We start from the raw sequence: 25968 nt of genomic DNA, 5'->3' as shown, positions 1-25968 counted from the left end.
GCCCGCGGCGCCCCCCTCTAGCGGTACGTTGTGCATCAAAAATACTTCACAAAACGTCACCCGGGTTGTTTGTAGTGCAGTTTAATCCCCCAAAATACTTGTTAACAATAATTTCCCGTGAGAAGGTAAAGTGCCGTTTCCCACCACACTGATCGCGCTGCCATGCTGTGGTTATTTTTCAAAGAATACAACGCAAACACAAGAGTGACATTTCTTCTAAAGAGCCAAGATTAGTTATTTTATAACATAAGCATCAATCTAAAAGACATCCCTGGAAGAGTTGGTAGCTTTTTATGATTAAAACTATTAACCCACCCCCCCAATAAACAAAACACCTGGCCTATTCACATGGGAATAAATGCTCAACAGATCACACATAACACCTTGAAGAAGAACAATGTAAAACCGTAATTCTACACCGTTTTTTCCAAAGTAAGAGGAAAAAAAAAAAAACCCAGTGTCAAAGTCCAGCCATAGTGTTGGGTGCTTTTTAATATAGCAGCAAAGTTAATCACCTGCAGCCATCACTAATTTTGTCCTATCACTGACGACCACAAAGAAGGAAATTGAGTATTCTATGAAAAAAAAAAAAGTCTGAATTACTGAAGGTTTTTTGCCTTTCTATTTTTATCTTAATTCCGAGATCAGTATAAACACAGAATTCCTTGTAAGTCTGGCTCCTTGTGAGAGATAACCAGAAGGCACAAAGAAATAGATCTTTCGCTCTGACGCATATCCTACTTTTGCTTAGAAACTGCTTCATCAATATTTAATCAGTCACACCTCAAAATGTAAACGTGGAACGACATTCTTACGCTGCACGCAGGAGGAGCGGAGCCCATGTCTCCTCTGACTGCATCGTGATGCTGAGGTATAACCGGGATGAATACAGTCTTTTACCAGTGCAATGAATCAAGAGTTTAGAACCCCCAAAAAACCTTTACCTTAAAAACATCTGCTTTTTGGTTTATCTAAAAATCCACATCCTGCTTTTTCACCACATCCTTGGCCTCCCCCGAGGAGGGTTACAGGTTCTGTTGCCTTCTCAAGAGGCTGTATTCTCCTCAGGCTGGTGTAAAGCTTACAACATCAGCTGGCTTTGGATCAAGGCCTGAACTCGCAGATACTGCTGCATCACTTCACTGTCAGATTTTATGCTTTATTTGAAGCCCACCCCCTGCTCCTCCCTTTCAGGAAGGGCACCTGTTCCAACGCTGCACAGGGTAAGAGCGTTGCATGTATGTACCAAAAACTGCAGATGCCTTAGTGGTCTGAACCGTCCTTACAAAATAAGAGCAAGTCATGACCGGAAAGTCTCAGACATCAGTAAACATACAACAGAAATTCATATGTAATACTTCAGGTTTGAAAGATACTGCTAACATCATGCTTTTAGCTTTTGTTCCCCTTAGTAGTAAGCAGGAGTCCTTTGGCATAAGAGCATCTGTGATAGGCATGAAAGATCGAGCTATCAAACTGCATCCCCCAGTGCCCTGAAGAGCTGGAGCGTGGCCGTATTCTAGACAAGCCCCCGATGCAGCACTTAAAAGCCAGGAGGAAGAGTTCTAGTTGGCTCTACACGCTGGAGTTTCCGCAGAGCTGCGTAAGGTGCTCTCCTAGACTATGTCCTAATGAGGTGCAAAGAGGTAAGAATAGCCCAAGAATCAGGCTATAATTAGCAACAAAAAACACAGGCAAATGTCACCTGAATTTAGGTAAAACATTCTTGCACATTACCCTCCTCACTTTGGCTACCAAAAGCGCACTTTTCAAATAAGAAATTACTGTGCAGTGCAGTATTAAATAGTTTAAACAAAAATGGAGAAGGCACTTTTTAAAAGTAAAATAAAAAACCTTCTTGTTTTATATAGAAATCCATATATACCAAGCAATCCTTTCTGCCTAGCAAGTCTTCGACTTTTCTGGGCAGACACTGTGGCTTCCCTCGTGCTTGCTTACAGTTTCAGTTGCTGCTGAAGGTCATGAATTGATCCTGCACTGCTTTGCAGTTTCTCTTGCACTAGTGGATCTTCTTCTAGTTTGACCATTTCAATCACTCCATTGGTTCCAAGAATACACGGTAGACTTAAGAATACTTCACTGTTTATATTGCAGCATCCCTGAAACAACACACAAAGACAACTGTCACACAGTTACCTATTTCTGCTCTGTCTGAAGCATGGAACTACACAAAATAACTTGATTATTTTAATCAAGGAAGGTTATTCCATCATATGGCATGTTTTGTATAGGTCAAATTCCAGTTATTTTAGATCCTTTGCAATGGGTTACTGTATAGAAACTGTGAAATATTACTGTACAGATAAAAAAATCTTGAACCGTGCCACACTTGGAGGAGTTTCCCAATATAGATATATCAGACCTCTATAATGCAGGCAAAGCTTATACTACAAAACACCGTTCAACCACTTTCTTAGGTAGAACAAGCAGGGACACTTGATAGTACAGAACCAAAAGAAACTAAAAAATGCAGCCAAAGAGAGCTATCCAGGGAATATTTTTCAAGTATTGATCCCACATTCATTCTTTGAGAGACTTTATTAAACTTATATCCCTATAATTCAAGTTTACACTGTAAGATTTTGTTTATTTTTAGGATCTGTATGGCAAAATTTACATTCTGTAGTTACTCTGCAGTGTAAGACACTTGTCACTTTATATCTGCATTCAGTTCACAAACGATCAAAAACTTTACTTGAAAACGTAATGATGAAATTAGGTGTATGTCTGTACTTGATACAATAAGCAGGCTGCTCAGCTTCCCTGCACTGGGACATGCAAATCACCCTTCTGAAGCCTGTAAATATAAGTGACCAGTAAATGTTTCTACATGGGTTTTTCCCTCATATGAAATGACTTAATGCTTTAATGAAGCTTCTTAAGATAAACTTTAAACAAGATTCAGTCTACAACTTTAAGTTAAATATAGCTTCATAATATTTTCCTCAACGTAAAGTATCAAGGAGTAAAAAAGCAGCTGTTTCAAAGCTGGTCAAATAAAATACTGGCAGAAAATGCATTTTATGTTTTCATAAAAGATACTGAACTCTTTTGGCCCCTGGAAGAATCTACATTCAATACTCAGTACTTGGAAGTCGCAACACACACATTTCTCTTCATTTGCCAAATCCAGCTATTCCGGGGGAGCTGGTCAGCAACCTCAAATGTATTTTTACCTCTGGACTCCTGTATTTTTGGAATAATAATCCACTTTTAATATTGGTTTCAGATTAACACAAGAATTGATTTTTGGACTAGATTTGAAAGTTGGAAGAAAGTAACAGAAGTAGTGCTACTTCAGAACAGTTACTTTAAGTGAGATGACTGTGCTGCTAAAATTAATGGTCATATCCAGGATAAATAATATAATTCCAGTGCCAACCAAAAGATATTAATAACACATTTACCTTTGCCAGAGTGGATACAGAATGAACCTTCCTTTTATCTTTCAGTATACTGTCAGTCAAATCAGCAACTGAGAGCCCAACAGACCAGGATCTCTGACCTTTTCCCTTTAGAACTTCCATAGCTCTACATAAACCAGGAAAAGGAGAAAAAACGTGATGTTTAGATTTCAATTATCCCTATTTTGGTTTATATGTAAAAGCCAAAAGACAGATTAAGTGTACCATATCAGGTAAAGTGTACTATAAAAACATGATTCTCTGTTTTGGAAAACAACAGAAGGGAATTAAGAATTGCTTTAAAGAATTTCTTTATGTATATTTTACCCACACTAGTAACAATTCTCTCTTCTGTCAAGAGGTGTAACTGATATGTGACTAATTAAATCAGGTAAATTGATCCAAACATGTACTTTGCTTTGAAATAAACTGCTTCCACACAAGCTCTGAGAAAACCGTGCCAGAAGGCTTGTCTACTGTTTTGTTTTGTTTTTTTAAAAAAAAAAAAAAAACAAAACCACAATTGAACTGGCAGCTGTAATATTCTAGTGTATATTCCACAAAGCTTGTCATGTCCTTAGATTGCCACAGACACAATATTATTGAGAACTTCAGAAAAACAGCGGGGATATACACATATATGAAAGTGAGTGACACTCACACCTACAATTTCCTATAAAATCAATGTGTGAGCATTTTAGAGCAAAATTCCTCCTCTTCATAAAGAGCTGAAGGAAAAAACTCTGCAAACACCAAGGGCCTAAACATGAAGAAAAAAATTCTAAGATTACAACGGCATTACCTGTTAGCCACCTTTTCCCTTGAGTTACAAGCAGCCATTGCTTCTGTTTGATTCGCAACTAAGTTACAACTGGTCCACCATGGTACTAAATAGAAACATCCAACATTTAAATACATATCTAAACAGTGACTAAAATAGGTACCAGATAAGGTGGGGAGAAGAAAAAAAAAGTAAAAAAAAAAATTCAAGCTTTCCAAACTTTCCTCCCCCAACAACAACCCACACGTAGTTGATGACCTTCTAACATTCCCTGCACTGCCGAAATAAACTCTATAGTAGCACCTGGCCAGAGACACTTGCTTAAAAATGAAGTAATATGTAATAATTCTTACATTAGCAGTAACCATATATTATACCACATTTCCTTCCTCTTTCTGTACCTCTAACATATATTGTTATACCAAATAAAAAGCATTTGAGGTTGTATTTTCTTTTTTTTTATTTTTATTTTTATTGTGACAAATGTCAAATACTTCTGCTACCACTCCAGGTCTACAGTCTGGGGCACACACCAAAACTGTATTATTTAGAACCATTATTATGAAAATCTACCACCCTGCTCATGATTACCTTCATTATTTTTCTCAATTATTCCTTCATTACTCAACTACTTAAGCACTGCCAGGAGACTATATACTCATAGTCATAATGAAGTATCACTTTACCTTTGTCTTCCCCTTGTTCACCAATAATCCAAGCATTTTTTGCCAGCACCTCTGCTTTCAAAAGGTTTGTCAGTATATACTGAAATCTCTCAGTATCTAGGTTGGCACCTACTCCAATAACTCTGCTTTTGGGAAACGCACTCAGCTTCCATGACACATATGTCATTACTTCAACTATATATGAAAGAAAAATATGTTGACAATGAAGGACCACTCAAAATTCAACACAACGGCAAACTACAAATCACAATTACAAAAAAACTCAGGACCAAGTGGTTTACTTTAGAAAAGGTATAAGCATGTAAGAACATATCAGTAGTTTATTTCAACCTAAACCACCAAACGAAGTGGGGAGGAGGTGAAGAAAATTCACAGCCCAAGTACAGTTTTAAGAGAAGTCAAGTGAAACTTCAGAATGAGTCACCATGCTTCCCTCGACCAAAAATCTCACATGCTTCTAAATTTAATTCAGCCAGTGCTTTATTTTTTTTCCTTTGGCAAGCGTTCTCTTCTTCATTTCCACAGCTCTAAATGATAGGAAGGGTAAGAAGCACTTGAGAAACAGAAAAGGGCTGTCATCAGTGCATTTACAGGACAGAGGCTCACGCATACTGCTCTCCCTTTTAAGTAGTGTTTTTGCTCTGTCTTAGTTCTCAGTATCACTGACCCAACAGATTTAAAAACTTTCCACCACAACATAGCTGCGATATTTACTATCAACACTACATTATGTATATTAGTAGTCTGTGAGTCTGATCACATGGCACATAACACACATGCATCTATCCTTACTGCACAGGAGAAACGTATACATAAAACTCACAACTGACAAGACAACAGCCAATGGATGCTAATCTTGTAGATACAGTCAGGTGGAAACTACATACAGAAACATACAGAAATACATACCTTTTATACAAAACAAAGTATACTATTTTCTTTTATCTTGGTAATAGTAAAGAAAAAACCCTCAAAGACAGTGTCCTGCTCAAAGCTGAAAAGGAAAACATCTTTCAGAGTAGCAAAAATTTTTGACTAAGTGGGCGTATTCAGCAGTAATGTACTTTTAAAACAGGCCAAAGAGAAAGCCAGCTGAGGGACAGAACATTAGGCTAAGTACCAACGTACCTGGATGAGAAGCAACAAGCAGAACAGTGTTCTGACTGTAGTGTGATATTGCTGGGATAATTCCTCTGAACAAATCCACGTTGCTTTGTATGACATCAAGATAAGTCTGAGCATTACCCAGAAAATTAACTGTAAGTACCACAACTTTTGAATCAGCTGAAGCAGAAAAATCTGAAAATATAAAGAAAATACGTTTTGAAAATTTATGTCATTCTATCAAGTTTTGGATGCAAAACAAAGAGCTGTCCTAAAGGCTGAACTGCAGCATCCAGCTTAGTTATGGATTCTTCCCCTCCTGTCTCCCCCTGTATCCCCCAATGTGGAATCTGAGGCACTTCCACAGCACCTGTAAAACACAGCTCTCCCACAGAACTACTTTTCCTGTTTCATAGTTGGCAAACACAGAAGGCAGACTGCAATTTGTCCAAGGTTACAGACCAGAGACCAGAAAACATCTAGATGGGGTTGACAGATAAGCTTTTCCAAGTTTTCTTGGCAAGAGAGAGAAAAAAATACATCCATGAAAAAGCTCCTTCATTTTTATTCCTGTTTTTAAAGAAGGGGAAAGACTTTTACTGCTTTATCTGAGGCTTCTATAATTTTTGATCTTATAGCTCAACCAACAACATGTAGATAACCATAAAAGTGTTCCAAAAGTCTATTTATTAACTCAAGTAAAAGACATGTATTTATTAGCCCAAGGAAACATACAACTACATTTGCTGCAGAAATTCGTAAGTCAAAGCTGCCTTGAACGGGTAACTCTGAATATCTGAGTACCATACAGGTGATCAGCTTAGACACAGAAACAAGGTAATTTGACTGTCACACCACTTCTGGAACCAGCTGAAGCCAAAGCAGAGGCCTAGCGCACTGACAAATTGGAAGTGTACTAAGGAGGATATAACTAATACCAGCTTGCCCCAAACCTAGATATAAGCATACTGAAATAACAGGTGACAGTGTATAAGCATTTTGTAATACTGTAACACTGCTAATAGCATAGCCAGCAACAACATACAAGCTTTTTGTACCACAGCTACATGTAAATATGTAATAGGTAACCACAAAGGCACAGAGATTTGTGGAACAGTTGCATAACCAGGGTTCAGGAAAAAATGTGCTAGCAGTAAAACCTGCAAGATAAGATCAAAGGATGTAGAGCAGGCAATGTTGGGTACAGAATAAGCAGATAAGATGCCCGGCGGAACCAGAACAAGTCGCTGTCCCTGAAATAAGATAAATTACATCAGAAGCACAAGAAAACCCCCCATTTCATCTTGCAGGGGGCGCAAGGAACATCAAACCACCACAGACAAGCAAGGAAGAATAGGAAAGTTGCTCAATACAGTTCCAGCTTCCCCTGTGGAAGAGCTTTCGAGCCGCATCACCTCAACCTCTGCAACAAAGACCATCACCACTAATTATGGAGACATGTCATTGACTCTGTTGAATTGTACACTCACAGCTAATTAAGGACAAGACTGTTAAGAACAAATTGTTTGAATATGCAGTGATAATGATGAAGAACTAACTATTGGCCATGTGCATGTCTAATGAACATCAACCTAGGAAAGCAGTAGTTTGAAACTTACCTTTATTTATCAGCCATTTAAACACTGCTCTCACAGCTATCTCTAATTCTCTAACATACATATATTTTTTTCCCCCTTCCTTCCCTCTCTCCACCTATGACACTGAAGTACCAGCTTGGCTTCTCTCTATTTCTGCACGAGTCCAATTTCAGCATTAGCCTCTTACCCTGGAAGTACAGACTCGCACACCTCTACCTCTATAAAGAGAATGAAAAAAGCCTGAAATAAAAAAGATGGAAGCTTTGCTGAACCTTCCCTTCCCAATTTTGCCCTGAAAAGATGAAGAAAAGCAAGAAGCTATGAAAAGATAACATCTTTCTAAAAATATGGCCTATATGCCGGAGCATCCATATCTCCCCAGGTGTCCTGCTCTCATTAAAACGAGCACAATCACACACCGTACAGTACTCGCTCCCATTCCAGCAACAACATCTAGTACCTTTGCTGATCTCCACATTTGGCAGAGCAAAGATCTCCAAGTCCATGGTCCCTCCTTTTGCTGCACCTTCAGAAAGATCCAAAAGAACCACCTTGTCTGCAGCACCCTGTATGAATAAAGATAATGCAGATCAACAATAAACCAAATCAAAACTTGTTCTTGTGGGGGTGAGGAATAACAAAAAGTATTCCTCCAGTTCCAGTGTTTGTTCTACTGTGTATAAAACAAACAAAATTACTGACCAAAATTACTGTCAAATCACAAGAAAAAGAATTTAGTGAGTTTAATTGAAAAATGACTCATTACAAAACAAACGAGTAAAAAACTCACAAAACCACCTCTGGAAAGTTACAAATGTTGAGGTTACTATTGTCTCTGAGCATATAGCTGTAGTGAAGTACAGACTTATCCTTTTCCAGGGGACTAGGAGATCCCAACTCTAAGAGGCCACCGCTCAGGCAAGAATCCTTAGTTAACTAAGGATTTTCAAAGTAAGTGAATCCAATATTCAACCCTTTGTATTTAAAAAGCTGACTGAGAAAACAAGGCAGAAACTAACACTTCTGTGTGTCCATAAGTTAACTGAAGAGGCAAACGACATAAGCAGTGACATGGCTATTAAAACTGTTGAGTTATTTCTATGTGTCAGACACTAAGAACTAGGTTGGAAGCCTCTCTATTAATCAGGCCTGTTGCTATTTATAATAATTATGTACCTTTGCTGCAACTGCTAGCACACATGCAATGCCAAGATCTCCAGCTCCAACAACAGTAACTTTGTTAAAACATCCTTCATTTTTACCTCCACCAATTTTACTCTTTGATTTCACGTCAGTCTCTCCTACAATTAAAAGAAAACCACAAACTTAAGGGCTGGTCCATATTGTATCAATACAAGCATTGCTACTTTGAGATCACGGTTGTGCCAGAGCTAAACCAAATTACATAAACTTCTTCAAAATAGCGGTCGAGCCTGACCACAGAAAATTCATCACAATTTGCAAGGTATAAAACACAAATATTCCTCTCTGGATAGGAATGCTTTTTCACTAAGTAGAAAATATGAGTATAACAACATCAAGAAGCAAGACAATAAGACCATACAAACAATACTCCCTTTGCTACTGTTATAGGTGTGAATATATGCCATGGTCATAAAATTCGTAAAATATTTCGTATTTCCAAGAGACATGCAAAATGGAATTTGATTAAAATACAAAGATCTGAGGTTCTTTAGCCAATGCTACTGGTAACACAACGATTCTCATTCTGAGTATAATGCAGAGAGATTAGTAACAGAAACATTAAGATTGATTGATTGATTAGAAACGTGTACTGTGTGCAGACACATACGTGTGCTCACAAGCATGTAGGTGTACACAATTACCAGAAGAATCAGTAGAAAAGGGTTAAAGGGAGAGGTTTGCACTAGTTGCCACAGATCACCATCTGTGATTTCACTAAAAGAAGGAAGAAGAAAAGACTGACCTGAAGAAAATGAGTCAGGATGAAGAACAACAGGACTGGAGCCATAAAATACCCAGATAAGGGAAACATGAGAACCATGAAATTCAGGAATTTTGCCCAAGACTTACAACGGGTCAGATAAAGTAATGAGGCAAAAATGCCAAATAGCATCCACTCCCGAAGGGTATAAAAGACAAGTCCGAAATCAGCTTGTCACCACTGAACAAGAAGAACCCAAGAGACATGATGTGGGCTCAACAGCCAGCACTCCTTGTCCTCAGTGTTGCACACCAGTGACTGTGGTCAGACGGGTCTCAGGGCTTGCGACTGTGGATGTGAGAGTGTGAGCGAATGAGATCTGAGAGAATGAATGACTGTGATTGGGTAAAAACAACTTGTTTATAATAAAATCAGATTTCCCTTCCACAAGATCTCACACTTTTGCTGCAGTAAATTCCAACAAATGAGTAGTACCAAGTCTACAGCATTTTCAGTCTTTTAGGTTTAAACGCAAACACCGAAAATGAGCTGCCTATTCAAATAAAGAGAATCTGAGCTCTTGGTTCAAAAAGAGGCACTTTTGATTATACAGAGAAATATTGTCCACCAAACGCTGTGGACATGCAAACACCAAAAATTCAGATATTAGAATTGTGTAGGCATCTTTGTGATATCAAGTAACAACAATAAATAAAACAGATATGATGTAAGAACATTACAAACAAATAAATGAAAACATCCACACCTTCAGTAATCTTTGCAATGTAGGAGAGAAGTTCCGATTGCCTGGCTGCATCAGAAGATGACAGTGAATACAAAGGGAGCTCTTCCTCAAATTTTGCAATCATTTCCTTGATTAATCCAATGACAGTTGATTTAGGCTGAAATATAGCAATACAGAAGACAAAACGGTTGACTAGCTATTTTAGATGGTACCAGCTGTAAACTGCAGTGTTTCATAGAGAACCATAGCTATACAAAATTTAATCAAATTATAAATATTGACACCCTTAACACTTACATGAACACTTAAGGTAAAGAAAAGCCTGGGAATTTCTGTATCAATAATGAAAAATATATCCTATCCATTTCAGAAAACTAGCATTCATTAAATCATTTTTACTGGCCTGGCAGTCATACTTAAGTAAGTTACTTAATACAGTGCATAAAATAATTTAGCAACAGCGTTGGCTTTTGAATCTCTATGCTGATGTTTCAGAGTTCTGCTGAGACACACCCAAAAGGTAGGAACTTCCACTGAATTTTCTTGAGGGATACTCAGTTGGTCTAGTATCATTATTCATTACTCACAGCAACAAAGGAAAAAGCATCAAAGGGTGCACATGAGGCTTATGTGGAAGTCAGCTTTTTCGTTCAGCTTAATATAATTTTCCTTACAGTCACTTATAACTTCCTTTACAATTGCTTCAGACAGTTTGAAAGCTGTAATTTCAAGAGACATAACATTCTGCTTCTCTTTGCATAATCATTACATATTTAAGATTAACAAAAAATGCAGAAAACAAAAAGCCCCAAACCCTACCCACTCCTCTCCACATGATACCATGCTTTGCTCCCAAATACTTTCCTCCCCTGTCAGCCACTCCACCTCTTACATGGCTCCAGTTCTGCAGGTAGGGCAAATAAATCCTGCCACGAGCATCAACGTGCTTTCCCACTGAAATGCCCATGTTCACAGTCGGCTTCAAGAAGCAAATGGGGGGAGCAAAGGGATGAGAATCCAGAATCCACAGATGAATAGGTATGTTATAGGAATTACCTGTTCAACACAAAACAAAAGCCATTGCTAACTTCTGCATGAAGAAGAGGCACCAAAAACCAGGCGTGTGCGCATGTGATTCACACTTCATAATAACAAAGAAAAAAAAAAAAGCCTGACAGATCATTTTCTAGATTCACACTGGAAAGTATTTATGTTACTTAGGCTAGTTAATAAAAGCAGACTTGTCTGGTTCAACTTGAAGTGCTACTGATTGTGTCTTTCTTAACATAAAGCTTTGTTGTTGTTTTGTTTCCCAGGGTATTCTATCGGCCAACGTGTCCCCTTTTCCGGGCAAAGCAGTCTCTTACAGGTACCCATTTCATACTTATTTTAGGACTCAACAACTGATGCGAAGAGGCATCTATTAAGAGCTTTACCTCAGACTTCAAAGGCTTTATGTTAAAAGTAAAAAATTACCTACTAGTTATTTTTGGACACTGCCTATATAAGCATAGGGCTTGCAGAATTCACGCAACCTCCATGAGAACCAAAGAGTTTGCCTACGCAGTGTCAAACTATGTGATTTTTTTTAATAGTTAATTGACTTATCTAATACCACCTTATTTCAGCATATATGAGTGTATGAAGGCACTTGTTTATGCAGTAGAAGTGGCTTCTGCCAATTCATGCAAAATCCTTTATAGCCACCTTTAAAGAAGCTGCACAGTATATTGTAAAGAGGCAATACCCAACACATTTTACAGTTAGATTCATAACCGGTAAGGAAATCATATTTTACTTCTCTTACCATATTTCACTGGAACAGTACCACTAAAATTCAGCAGGTCCTTCTGGGATCCATCCTTGAAGGCTGAAATTAAAAATATTATTTTAAAAAAATAATAACAATAAATCCTTTTGAATCTGGCATGGCAATCCCATCCACAACTACGAATATACAATATTACTTCTTCTTCAGAAATCAAATACATTGCTCCTGAAAGAACCAAGGCTAAAATGTTACTAAGGTCCCCCCTCTCCCTTTGAGTAATTCCTTAACGGAATCTTAATGAAAATTGCATTGGTACAACTAAGCACATAATCAGTCAAAATCCCTTGTCCTGGTTAATTCAGGTGCTGTAGGAACTTTCAGTCAGGCTGAGAGCTTCTGGAAGTTATACTTGATAAGCTAAAGACCTCAAAATGCTTTCAGTACAGTCATGGGATATGGGAAAAATGCTGTTACATATAAAGAATTTAAAAGAACATCAATCTTCTATAATTACTAACAAGTTAAAATAAAATGAAACTTAGTGAATGAGTCACTTAGGTTTTTATATGTATGTATTCTTGGAAGAACTTTCAAAAATAGTCACAAGGCATGAGAAATTTTACTGCAAGTCAAAATAAAGATAGGAACACAACTGAAAGATATTCACACTATTTAGATTCTATTATACACAGTCTGAATCTATGGCATGTAAGAATCAGAATTAGTTCAAAGTAACGGTATCACCTACTGTATGTGTTCATGGAGAATGTGAAGTTTGGGTAGGTCTTGCTAACATTCTTTAGTTCTTCTATGGTCAGGTCTCTGAACTTATACTGTGAAGGCAGGAGGAAAAAAAAAAAAATCAGAAAAAATTGTTTCATTTCAAAGGCTGCTTCTTTCGTTACCAGAAATAGGGAGAAGGAACAAAGAGAAAGTAGGAATACAAGAAGGGGAAGGTAATAATTACTTGTAGGATTATAAATAGTTTTGGTGTGAAAGAAATTACCAAAAAATTTGACACAAAAAAAAAGCTTTAAATGTATTGCAGGTCTGCTGCTGCTACATTAGAACTCAAATTCTTAACATCACTCCTTATATACCATTCCTTCCCCTTTACAGCTGCGTGAGCTGAGGCTTAATAAAATTTGGTCTCCTCTGCACACAGTAATTAAAAACAATATAAAAATAAATCTCTTCGAAAAAAGAAGTTGTCTTATTACTGACACAGTTAATACTAAAAACTCAGATCCAACTGCACGTATTTTAGAAGAGTTTCATAAGATATCAATTTCCACAAACAAACGTGTAAGTAATTAGCCTTTGGGAAATTTGTTCCATGTTTAAGCTCTCCTTGAGAGCTGGGAAAATTCAAACAAAAAAAAGGCACCCCTCTTCCCCACCTGCAGAAAACCTGCCCACAGATTAGCAGAAGTACCGATGCTTGAAATGTGAGTTGAAAGTAATTACCAGCAAGAATGAATTACTGCTACTTCATTTAGACTGTCCCCAGCCAGTCTGATACCTGAATTTCCAAGAGATTTGCATCCTCCCACATCTTAAAGTTATGAAGAATATTTTCCATTTCCTAGAGTAGAGCATCTGCTTCTCATTTTAGGAAGTCTGGAGTTGTCCTGGAACCCTCGCCTAAGCAAATACAACTGCGGCCTGACAACGGCTTACAGACCTGCTCACTGCGCTGGAATACGTGTCACAAAGTAGTAGCTAAAATCTACCGTCTCTTCAGTAAGGCACCCACCAGGAACAGCAGCAATACTACAGCTACGTGGACGGTACGACTATTTTCTGCTTTGTACAAGAAAACACAAAGCTGCTGAAAAGAAACACCTTTTAGTCAGCGACACCTTCTCCACATTCAATCTTACAGGATACTGCAAAGTCAAGCGCAAAAAAAAAAAATTATAATGAAAGGCGCTCAAATTAGGAATGCCTACACAACTTAAATTTAACACGTTTTCAGAAGTGTTGATACACCTGGTTGTGAAAGCAAAGCCATCTTTCCCCAGCTGACCCCCTTCTTATTCGTCACGCAAAACGAGGCATTCCTATTAAATATTTTGTTCTTTTCTAAAGATCGGAAGATTCATGAAGTGAGTCAGATACAGACCTTTCTCACTTTGCACCTGAGATTATTTGGCATGCCCAGAATTTAAACACGCATACCTCACTTTCTCATACGGAAACTAAAACGTCTTTACCTCAGCGGGGTGCTGGAAAAACAAATCGCTGTTTCTAAACCGCGGAGACACCGACGCAGGGATCGCCACGAAAAACCCCCCGGGAAACGGGCGGCTCCCCGCGCAGGCAGCCACCGCACGCGTCCCCGCGTCCCCAGCCCCGGAGCACGGTCACGCGTGGCTCCGCTGCACAAGGCGATGCAAACCCTGCACCGAGCCGGACACAAGTCTTTCACGAGCCGTGAGCACGAAATTCAGGAGGGCACCGCGCTGCCTGCGGGGAGCGGGAGGGTGCCCGAGCGGCGCAGCTCCTCAGCTCTGCCCTTCCCCTCCCCGCACCTCAGGTTTTGACCCGCGGAACTTCTGCCGGCGGCGGGCCGCCGGGCACGGCGTCTCTCCCGCCGCCCGCCCGCAGCCGCCCGCTCCGCCCCCTCCTGCCTCGGGCGAGCCGCTCCGTCCACAGAATCAGAGAATCGTTAAGGTTGGGAAAGACCCTTAAGATCAGCGAGTCCAACCGCTAACCTAGCGCTGCCACGTCCACCACTGAACCATGTCCCTAAGCACCACATCTACCCGTCTTTTAAACACCTCCAGGGATGGGGACTCAACCCCTTCCCTGGGCAGCCTGGTCCAGTGCCTGACCACCCCTTCGGTGAAGAAGCTTTTCCTAATACCCAACCTAAACCTCCCCAGGCGCAGCCTGAGGCCGTTTCCTCTCGTCCTATCGCTTGTTACTGAGGAGAAGAGACCGACCCTCTCTCCACCCCGCCTAAAAAATCGGCGTTTTCCACCACCCTCCCTCCGCGGCGGCGGCTCAGCGGCCGGAGGGGCCGGGGGGCGCGCACCTTGCCCAGCTGTTTCCTCAGCGCCTCCTCCGCGAACGCCATGGCGGCGGCGGCGGCGGCGGCGGCGGGCGGGCGGGCCGCCTCCCAGCAGCACTTGCGCGTGGCGCCCGCCTTCTCCCTCGGGCTGCTGCCGGCCCTGAGGGCGGCTGCCGCCCTCTGGGCGTTCTGCGGGGCAGCCGTAGGAAAAAAAAATAAAACCCACACCAAAAAGTCCTTTTTCAATTTTCCTTCTAATGGATCTGCGAGCGGGAGATCAAGTAAACGCTTCGGTACGTTACTGCCACAGGTGAATGCAAAGATCTGTCGGCTGGGTGCCATTTCCACCCGTCATGGTATACACCAACCTGCCAGCCAGGCCACAGCCTCTAAAAAAGGGTGAAATCTGTGGGAAAAAAACCCCAAACCTCACAGCTGTCCGGGAACCCACGTACACGCGTTCTTCGAGACGAGGCGAGGATATGCCACACGTGGCACTCGTAGCCGGAGAGCAGGGGTCTTGCGGGTTCCCGACACCCCGCTCCTGGGGCACCCGCTTGGCCGTCGCGGATCCTGGAGCATGCCTGCCGTGTCCTGCACTGCAGGAACGGAATCTGCAGGAAAACACGACGGACCGTTCTCAGCTACCATCCTCCTTTCCTTTCGATGTCTTCTCTCACTAAGCTAACATGAATTTTGAATGTAGTCTGGCTGTGTGCAATAACAGAGAAGCAATCTCAGATGTAAGACCATACATAGGTAGTATAAGGATGCGGGGATTTCTTCCCTCTGTGTTGACAGTATCACAACTGATTTGCAACTTTATGGAGTTACAAGTATATAAAAAAAAATCTGGAATGAACTTCTTTCCCTGCATTAATCTACCTTTTATTTTTTTAAGCCTCCCTACCACACAGTAAAGATACCAGAAAACTGCCTTTTGGAAAGTGGGCCGTGCAAGTCTGGTGGCCAATTCAGTGGAAAACACAGTGGGTTCAGCTAGGTAAATGGAGACAAATGGCAGTCCTATCCCCATAACCTACCAGAAAACTGCCAGATCGTAACAGAACAGACCAAACATGATAGTAACGCATTTCTACAAGGAGTAAGATCTCCTCAAGAAAGCTCATACAATTCTTTCCTCCCTCGGTGATGTGAGGCCTGAGGCAGAGAGTAACCAAGAGCACAGGTTGTTGTTGGTACAGCCATAGCAGAAAATAATTAGGTTTAGAACAACCTTTATCAAGTTTTTCCATCATACATATTATTTACTGATGCCACTCTGTTTCTGTGCTGAAATTGCTGTCTGTGAGTTAATGAATGACCTTACAATTTCAGTGTTCAGTTCGAAGAATACCACAGCCTCAAAGGAAAGCCAGAAAACTGCACCACTTGAGATCAGTCCATCAAGAATTGGCATTGCAGATTCCAGCCCGTGCTACACATCATTTGCCCAGCAAGCACAGTACCTCTTTGGTAATGAAGTTCTGCAAACAATTGTACAATAGTCATTATCTTTTGGGTGTTGTTTGTTTTGTGAATAATACTGAAGAAATACTGTGAGGCAAGTTCAAAACAGATCTGCATGCCTGCAAAGACGTTAGCTGTTTTATGCAAAAGAAGGTCATAATACCACTAGCAGAACTCCTAAAAGAACACTTTTAGATTTCAAACTGTTTCTGCACACTCCACTAACAAGGCAGAACCTGAGATGTGCTTTTTTCAAGCAGCAGCACAGGCTCTCTGCCAGAAGAAGTTGCTGTAGTTCAGCAGACTTCCAATAACGTACACACACCGAGGATCTGCTTTCTGGCCCTCTGAGCTTTCTCAATGAATCATCATCTGATTATGTTAAAATATTGCTTATTAAGACATGATGTTCTCCATATCAGAGGCTGATGTATAATGTAGAGCAGATGATACTTTCATTTCCAACTGTCCACATTCAATACAACTAAGTTTCAGGAAGGAGATATTAACAGACAGCTTAAAGAAGAGAGACTGACGTTCTCTTTTTCTGTGATAGGATGCTAGGACCATTATATATTGGTCTTTCTTGCACTTGAGAATCCCAGCTAGGTGGATTCACAACAACATCTTGTATCCAGGGTTGTGAAAGCCTGTCCAGAAGCAGAAACCATAGCTTGACATTTAGGAGGACAGTGTCCCATGGCTGCAGCAGCAGTGGGAGTGGTGGAATAGCCAGGCTGGCACTCAGCCCCTAGCAAATGACAGCTGGGGCTTTGTGAACCTCAGGGCGAGGGGGAAGGGGGTATGGGACCTCCTGAGTGGGTGAGACATAGGGTAGGATGCCAAACTCACCATGGACTGGCTCTCTGTGAATAGGAGATATGGTGCAGACTGCCTTTCCTCCTTCCTGGTAGACTCACTTTGCTTGGTCCTACCCTTCCTCGAGGCCCATCTTTGTGCAGAAGCTGCTGACCTCCAGGAGAGCGTTTGCAGGGCAGGACACATGGAACAGCAGCAGCAACCCGGTACATCACCTCCAAGCCCCCGGCCCTACTTTGCACTGTACACGCGAGGCCGGCAGCGTCCTAGGTGCTGTGTCCCTAACCCCACCGGCCCAGAGAAGCCCCTGCCCTGAAAAGGGGAGGGAGGAAGTTTGTCTCGGGGGCTGTCACCAGTATCGCCTTGCACACTGCATTCTCTGGGGTGGCGGACGCTGTGGTGGAGACCCTCTGTAAAGAGGGGGAAGTATTCTGGGCAACCTAGGGTTTGTGGTAGGAGGAATAGGAGATTAAAGCTTTACTGGGACCCCGAGAGGTCTGGCCTGGGACACATGCAATGGCAGCTGCCTTCACCCTAGCCTCCTACAGACTGTGTGGCTACATGCTTTTTTGGAGGGTGGAAACACAGTGAACCCTGTGATGAGCCGTTACAGAATGGTCTGCATGAGCATTTTTCTAAACCCTTTTAAGAGACAATTTGAAAATCGTTTTATTTCACAAAGGTCCTAGCACAGACTAATGTTTGCGAATACAGCATTCCTTCTAAGTTTTTAATCTCAAGCATTTAAATTTTTAATTTCTCCCTATTTCACAGTAAAAACAGCTAGGGAAGTCTGATAGGTATTTACAGTTATTAGTAGATTAGGTGTTTAGAAACACTTTTAAAAATGTCTATGTGCATATGTAACTGAAATAATCATAGAAACCAGGACAGTAACAACCTACCCTTGGTAGTGACACACCACTATCGTCTCAAGAATGAGTGGTAATACTGTTTCTGTGCAAGGCTTAGAGGTCACCCTTGGCTAAGCCTGCACCCAAACTACAGATCCAAATTTCTTAGTACTCAATGTTCAAACTCTTCTTTAAATTCAGAGCTGTGTCTGTGCCCTCTGACTCAAAATCTGCTGTAAACGTTATTTGCAGTGAATCTGATCTGAATCTGAATTCTCTCAGTGCCAGGAGGCACACAAGGCACGAACATCGTTCTTCCACTTCGATCGGTCTGCGGCTGCGTGCTCTGGAGTCCCAAGGGCCACAGCACAGTCTTCTGTTGGTTTTTTCCTCAAGACACGACCGATCCAGTTCCATCTCCTCCTCCTCACTTCATTACTGATTTTCTCCATCTCTGAGTTGATGCTCGTCGTTTCTGCAACTTTTTATTTTTTTTCCGGGGGGAGGTAGTTGGCCTCCTGCCCAACCCCCATGACTTGGAGGGCCAGTGGTTTTTCTGTCAGGGTGGCCTTCCCTTAGGCTGCGTTGGTTCGCGGCACCTTCTTCAATTTTATCCGGTGCACCCTCCAGAGAGGGATCCCCTATCCACCACCCAGGGGACGCGCCTTCTAGCCGTGCAGCCCCAGCCGAAGGATTTGCAGTGAATAACTCTGTATTAAATTAACAGATCCTAATGCCAACTAATCTCTAGGTAATTAAATATCTTGCTAGCAGGCTAACGTTCTGCCCACACAGGACACAGCCTCGCTACCCCACGTAGCACCCTGTACCGGTCCTCTGATTGTTCCTCTCCCCCCAGCACTTGATCTCTACCTTTCATTACTAAAGTTCCTTCTGTATTTCAGTTTCTGAAGCTAGCTCTCGACTCCCCTAGCCCAGCACCTCCCAAGCATTAAGCAAGAAGGAAGGCAGCAGTACAAATGTAATTTCTGAAGGTATTTTCTGCTGGTTATTTACTTCATCTGTGTATGTTTACACACTCGCTTCAATCAGCCAAAGTAGTATGAGGCAGGCCAGAAGCACTCAGGGTAGCGCTGAAGTTGAATACGGCCAGGTGGAGAGATACCGATAGCTCCATGAGCAACGAGGGTGTTCTGTTAAATGCAGTCTTGAAGATAAACACACCTTGCCTTACACCATCCGTGGGTGGCTGCAAGACAGTAATGAGATGTCCTTTACTGGAGATACTCAATTTTAATCTGCTACAAAAAGGTTCGTTCTTTTATTCTGTTTGTCTATTGGACAGAGTTTTGACTAACATCTCTTTCATTTACTGTCAATTCTAAGTTTATATGATTTTTAAAGGTAAAAATGTGAAACTTACCTTTCAGGATCACGTCATATTATCAAACACTGTCTCTGCTCTAGAAGAGCTTTCAAATGCATATCAACTTTGAACACAAATTATCCGGTAAAGCCAGCGTGACTGGTAATGCTGTGCTCTTCCAAATGAGGCCATAGCATTTTGCATATATTCTTACCAAACAAGCTACAGAAAATTCCCCAAACTGGCATTTATGGAGCAATACATCCAACGCTTATTTTATTACAACTCCTTTCTCCATAAAAGCTTTCCCTATGCATTCAAAAACATAGCATTTTGCCAGCAGTTTGAGTCCTCTTACTGACTGAGATGTTTTCTTTGAGACTTGGTAGAAAAGACAAGATGGTTAATTGCACAGAAAATCGGCTGCAGTTTCTCAGATGCTAAGGGAGAGGGCAAAATAAAATGACAGTCTCGTGCAGCACAGAGCTAGTTCTATGGCATGTGGCTTTTGACTTTTATTCAGCTCCACACAAGAGGAAAATGGCGTAATTTTTACTGTCTTAAACTTTCATACTCTAAATACTAGTGTCATTCTTCTGCTTACCTGGGGGCATCTTGTATCTCTAGGTATGCTAGCTTAGAGAAAAGCCAAGGGAAAGGGTTCTCAATAATGTGAAACTACAATTTGGGAAGCATTGCAAAGAATTTTCTCAAGTGGGGAAAATCATGCAATACTACAAGTTGTCCAAATTAAGAGTAATGTAGTGGAAATTACGAGTTGAACTTATAAATATTAAAAGCTATGGGCAAAATTTGCACTTCTGAAATACGCTTGAGTGATCATCACAGATAATGAAGTTTGGGGAGTAAATGAAGACCAACTGCAACACAAGTGGCAGGAGCAAGTTTCCTCACAAAACCCAAACCGGCTTCAGCTCTGGAAATATCATGAGCAAGAGCATTATTTATCTCAGTGTTTACCTTTGTTCTGAACAACCGGTAAGTCACCTGTCTGTCTGAACTACACTGTGACCATTTAATACATCATAACATCAGTTTAAAAGCACCATCCAACGAGGGCTGGGTTTAAACCAGCCGTTTTGAAGTACATCAGACCTCATTGCCAACTGCATACAGCAGCAAATAGTCTTCCACAAAATAGTTAATTTTTCCTGCAAGTTTCAGCATCTCTCACACTGCTCATAAACAAGGCTCCCCATAGCCCTGGGCCACATCACACACTATATGCTGCCATCACCGCGTTCCCTTTGTACAGGCAGCTAGCAAACAGAAGCCAGGTTAATAAATGGCTTGCTGGTTCACTCATTTTGGCTGGGGGAAGAGGGTTGTTAACGACAGTGCGTCACTCTGCCTGAACTCTGAAGATTCACCTTATGTGACCAGGCTGCCTGTCCATGCATTTATTGTCACATTTGACACCACTGGAGAGGTCTCAAAACCAGACTTCCTGCACATTCTGTATAAATCAAGAACCCGATAAAGTGGATTGACTTATGTTAGTGCCCCTCCTGTGCAAAAATAATGATAAGCAAAGTCCATTATCAATTGCAGAGGAGCAGGTCATTCAACAGGTGTAGTGCTCTAACATATACACCACTTCTTTGTCTGGACAAATCTCATGACATACTGGATATGTTGAGGGACCACAAAGTATTTATGCAACACAAGAGCTGGGGAAAAAAAAAAGCTGGCAGGGAGGAGAATTGCTGTGATAGGGAGCTGAGGACAGACACATAACAAATATCATGTATCCTTAGCTGTATCATTCAAGGAAGCTAGTTACGTCTCATGAAGTCGTCCACAGAAGAGGTTAAATACATTGAGAAGTACATGTAAGGCACTCAAAAACATCCTTTTACACTCAGTGTGTGCATAAGTATGCTCTCATAGTTATTCTGAGTGCACTATAAAACCTGGAGCACTACACTCAAGTGTTTTTCAAGTAAGAATCAAGCCCATTCCTTTAACAAGAAAAAAAAAAAAACACCGAAGCTCTTGATTCTCTTTAAATTGTCAATTGCTGTCAACTTTCATGTGCGTAGTGTACATCAGATACTTGCCTTTCCTCAACTGAGGAATGTTGAGAAACTGGGCAGAAGTTGCATCCAGCATACAAAAAATGTGTAAATTTGTCAGTGCAGGGGAAAAGGATGTAGGCAAAACCCAAGACTCCCATGAAGAACTGAACAGAGGAAATCCCCAAATTAAGCACAAGGTGGTTTGGGAAAACAAAACCATTCATCAGTTGTGGACAGAGAAATTAGGACTCAACTGGTGACATGTTTCATTACTTCAGGAACGTCTTCTGTCTTTAATTCCCTCCCACATAGTATGTTAAGGATGGTATGTCAAAGGCTTTTTGGATCCCTAGGCTCGTGGAAAAATAAATAAATGTTTCCATATGCAGTTCAAGTGGTAAGAAAAGGCTATTTATGGGATGACTAAACTGCAGTTCTGTCCTGTGGAACTAAAATGTTATTTCAAATAAATTACAACTGAAAACTGCCCTCAAATGAGGGAAACCTGTAATTATTTTTTTCCAAACCTGAGTAAAATAATTCTATTGCTTCCAGAGAAGTACAGCTTTACTGGCTGGATTAAGATAATAACTCAGTTTAGAATTGAGTTATTATCTCCACCTGAACAGAATGTATTTGCTTTGAAATAAGGACTGATTACAGCTATTAAGATACATTAAAAATCTCAAGGGAATCGCATACAAGGTAATTCCAAACAAGGTAAGATTTCATACCTTCAAAACAAGGTACCTGTAGGACACTGATTCAGTGCTAATTTGCAATATGATTAAAAAAAAAATATTTCTTTTTAAGCACAAGAGTGTGCAAGCATTGCTTTTTCAAAGGAAAGGCAGATGGGCTCGCTTTGATGTGTATTCATTTATCTGTTTGGAAGTGGGCTGCAGCACTAGCTGGTCAGAACAGTCACTGGTATTTACCTCCACCTGTGGAAGCAGTAAACCGTTCCGTAGCAGACAGCAATCGAGGAGGTTCAGATTCTTCCCCTGGGAATAAGAGAATCCGAGGAAGGTGCTGCTTATGAAAGTGCAGGATGAAACACCACACTCCAAATGAAAGATATTAAAGGCAACTGGCACACGTGTATATTATCATTCTAAAATAAATGTGTCACAAATGGGTGATTTAGAACGCTTAAGGAATCACCAACAAAGGTATTAGCAAAAGTGGTTTTAATATGGTGATGTAAAAGTGCAACTGAGGAAAGGAAAGGAAAAGATCACTCTATTAATTACTGCATGGAAGAAGCATACAAAGGAAAGCTGAGCTACACTTGAGTTAGAATGATTCAGAGAGGCTGGAAATACGAAGGGTAAGGAAGACCCTCTTGTTGAGTCACGAGCTTCAGAAAGGACCCCCTTGCTTCCGAAACTCCTTCCTCAGAGAGGAGTCTAGGTGCAGCTGGATCCAATCCTAGTCTCCGACTTGGTCAACGGTGTATGTCTAAGGGATTGTACATGCAAAGTTTACAGAATGTGCCATTAGCATCAATTCAGCATGCAAAGTTACCATACTACAAGGTTATGCGCGCTATCGGTCGCTTACCAACGATCTGTTGTTGTAAAAGGTCTCTCTGCCTCGAGGAGCAGCCTTGAGAGGTGTCCCAGCCCAAGGGGAGATCACCGCCATGCAGCCATGCTGCCTGGCAGGGAGAGCCCCAAGAAGGCTCACCGAGGCTGTCATATTTATAGGATAAAGTGGTTGGCTTGTAGTCAAATTACATGTGATAGAAGAGGTATGCAGGAGGCTCCTTGTACCCACAACTTTCTTTGTTCCTTGATAAATGAGTCTTGGAAAAGCCACCCGCTATTCATGTGTCAACCGCATGATCGGTGTTCCAAGCTCATATGCATCAATGCTCACGGTGCCGCTCTGCTCCTTTGTGGGTTTTCAGAGAGCAGATTGAAACTAGAGGAGTTCCCAGCCCGACTATGGCTCAGGCCTTTACCTCTTCCGGAGCCTGCACCAAACCACCGCCAGCCTGGTCAGGGGGTCGAGTGTATCTGTCACACCTGGCTGTAATTTTATTGAATGCTTGCTTTCATCCGGAGGTTTAGGTGGAATATCAGGGCCGTCTTTTGTAAAGAATACTTGGCTCCCAGGGCTCCCAGTGAGCCCATATCGATTATTCAGTTGATGAAGTACTTCGGAGAGTCGAGTATCCCACTGGGTCTCCTGTGGCTTAAGGCTCCTTTTTAATAAGCCATTAGCTCTTTCAACCATCCCATTTGATTGAAAGTAGTAGGGGGTATGGAATACCCACTCTATTTCCTCCTGTTTTGTCCATGCTTGTACTTCCTTGCTGGAAAAATGTGAGCCATTGTCACTTTGGATGAAATCGGGGGTTGGTAGGCTTGAGAACAAAGAGGATGCATTCTCTCAGCTTGTTAACTGCTTGGACTAAAGACAAAAGTCCCGTTTCCATTCAGAATACCTCTGTTCTGTCCCTTTAAATGCAGTCGAGCTAAACATAAGAGGTTTTTTCGGCCCACTCCGCCCAGTCTGGAATAGATTGCATGAAGTACCATGTTCTGCAAAACCCCATCCTGCTATAATAGGGTCGTGGGGGAGTACTGGCCCCAGGGACTGATATGTCTTTAATTCCTGTATGAGAGTTTTGACTGCCTCTTCATGCTCTGTGTTCTACTCCCGTAGCTTTCCCTTTCGTAAAAGTGAATAGAGTGGGCGAGCAATGATAGGCAATCCAGGTACATGTTTTCTCCAGTACCCTAAAGTACCTAGAGGTTGTAATTCCTTCCTAGATTGGGGCATCTGCAATTGTTCTATTTTACTTCGGGTGTCCGGTGGGATTGCTGCACTGCCTGCAATCCACCAGGTACCTAAAAATTTTACTTCTCTACTCAGTCCCTGACATTTTTGGGGTGGAATTTCAGCTTCTGCTTTATGTAGTGTTTGCCACACTGCTGCTGTCGCTTCCCCCACCTTTTCAGGGGAGGTCCTTCCAATTATATATCATCTATTTATTGGTACAGTTTCACATCTTGAGGGAGTGAGACTGACTGTAAGAGTTCAGCAAGCGCAGCGTGAGCAATTGTAGGTGAAGGTTTATACCCCTGTGGGAGTCTGTTAAAGGTGTATTGTATACCTTCCCAAGTAAAAGCAAATTTCTCTTTATCCTTCTCCTGAAAGGGGACCATAAAGAACTTACCCTTCACATCTAGCACTGCCACCCATGGGTGTCCGGCTGCTTGTAACGTGGCTGTTAAAGTTGCAATATTAAGTACTGCAGCCATTAGCAGAGCTGTGTTGGCATTTAAGCACCGATAATCAATTGCCAGACACCATCTCCCATCCAGCTTTCAGAATGGGAGAAACTAAGAAAGCTCTCACAGAGACCGTCTTCCTAATCCTACTCTAAATACAGGTCTGCAGTTCCGGTAGTATGTTCTTGATACCATATGGGTGAATTATACTGGGAGTGGGTTCTGGAAATAATGTCCCGCTTTTCTAAGTCTGCTATTCCTTCAGAAATCCTGTTCCGTGCCGCAGCAGAAATCGGGTACTGCGGTACATTAGTAACCTTTGAATCGAGGAGCGCAGGGGCAGCGCGGAGTACACACACTGTAGCCTCCTGATTTTTATCAGGGTCTGGGTTAATATTTGAACCGAAGGACTGCACACTGCTGCCCAGCAGCACCAGATTCGGCCATTCAAAACATCAAAACCCAGAATATTTTCATTGTGATCTTTGATTGCAAAGCAAGTAGACAACACAGGCTTCTCACCTGGGAGCCATAGATTAACTTTCATGGTTTGGCAAATAGCGCTTGCCCTGTTCACTCCAGTAATATTAACTCTTTGCCATCCAGGTTGGACACCCAGCATCCCGGCATCCTGTTGTGTTAATATTGAAATGTGTGCTCCCATATCTATTAAAAACTTCACCAATTGTCCTTGAGGACCGACTGGAATTAAAATGTATGGGCCGTCATCACTTACCCACTGATCCACTTTCCGGACAGGCAGGCCCAGTTGCCTTCTGGACATTACTTGTTTTTTCCTTCATGTTCTGCAGTTCCTGCTTAAGGGAGAGGAAGGGGTTGTCTCCCTTTCTGGGGACTGGCCAGGAGAAGTTGTGAAATACACTTCTTCCTTTCACCATTCTCTTGTTTCTGGAATGCTTCAATCAGCCTCAAGACAATGCCAGTAGGCTGACCTTGAATCGCAGCTCTGGGAATGCCTAGTGCTAACGCTTTCTTCCACAGTTCATTTCTCCTTTCTCAGGATTCTGCCTGAGGGTCTTTATGTGAAGTTTGAGGATCCTTAGGTATATTTTCCCTTGGCTGACTCCTGGTCCCTGTGGGGGTGCTTTTACTGGTCTCACTCGATGTTCTCCTGTTCAGGGCCTTGGGTCTGATTTTTTGGTCAACACGTGGTCCCACCCCATT

The 25968-nt window shown here is 41.7% G+C and overlaps 1 protein-coding gene across 4 annotated transcripts; it reads right to left on the bottom strand.

The window, feature by feature from the left end:
- Nucleotides 1-106: 106 nt before the first annotated feature.
- Nucleotides 107-25964, bottom strand: UEVLD (UEV and lactate/malate dehyrogenase domains). 4 transcript variants are annotated; one of them, XM_082317824.1, is made up of 12 exons: nucleotides 25520-25964; nucleotides 12765-12849; nucleotides 12053-12115; nucleotides 11138-11301; nucleotides 10267-10402; nucleotides 8771-8895; nucleotides 8055-8160; nucleotides 6021-6191; nucleotides 4893-5066; nucleotides 4228-4312; nucleotides 3429-3552; nucleotides 107-2120 (listed from the first exon to the last, which is right to left on the bottom strand). In XM_082317824.1, the coding sequence occupies exons 1-12, from the start codon at nucleotides 25565-25567 to the stop codon at nucleotides 1956-1958; spliced, it is 1446 nt and encodes a 481-aa protein (XP_082173950.1). In that variant the 5' UTR covers nucleotides 25568-25964; the 3' UTR covers nucleotides 107-1955. The 4 variants fall into 4 exon arrangements, with proteins under 4 accessions (XP_082173950.1, XP_082173949.1, XP_082173951.1 ...); XM_082317823.1 differs by lacking the exon at nucleotides 25520-25964 and adding an exon at nucleotides 17355-17766; XM_082317825.1 differs by lacking the exon at nucleotides 25520-25964 and adding an exon at nucleotides 15057-15100.
- Between the last annotated feature and the right edge of the window lie 4 nt (nucleotides 25965-25968).

This window comes from Platalea leucorodia (assembly GCF_965183815.1).
Source record: "Platalea leucorodia genome assembly, chromosome: 7".
Classification (NCBI taxonomy): domain Eukaryota; kingdom Metazoa; phylum Chordata; class Aves; order Pelecaniformes; family Threskiornithidae; genus Platalea; species Platalea leucorodia.
The sequence above is the reverse complement of the archived record's forward strand: the minus strand, read 5'-3'. Positions and strand labels throughout refer to the sequence as shown.

Excerpts from the sequence above, each read along its gene's own strand:
- UEVLD (XM_082317823.1), bottom strand. The coding sequence starts at position 17,507 with ATGTGTCCTGCCCTGCAAACGCTCTCCTGGAGGTCAGCAGCTTCTGCA. Across the intron at positions 11,302-12,052 it reads TACTGTTCCAGTGAAATATG|GTAATTCCTATAACATACCT; the intron begins GTAAGAGAAGTA and ends TGTGTTGAACAG. Across the intron at positions 2,121-3,428 it reads CTGTATCCACTCTGGCAAAG|GGATGCTGCAATATAAACAG; the intron begins GTAAATGTGTTA and ends GTGTTGTTTCAG.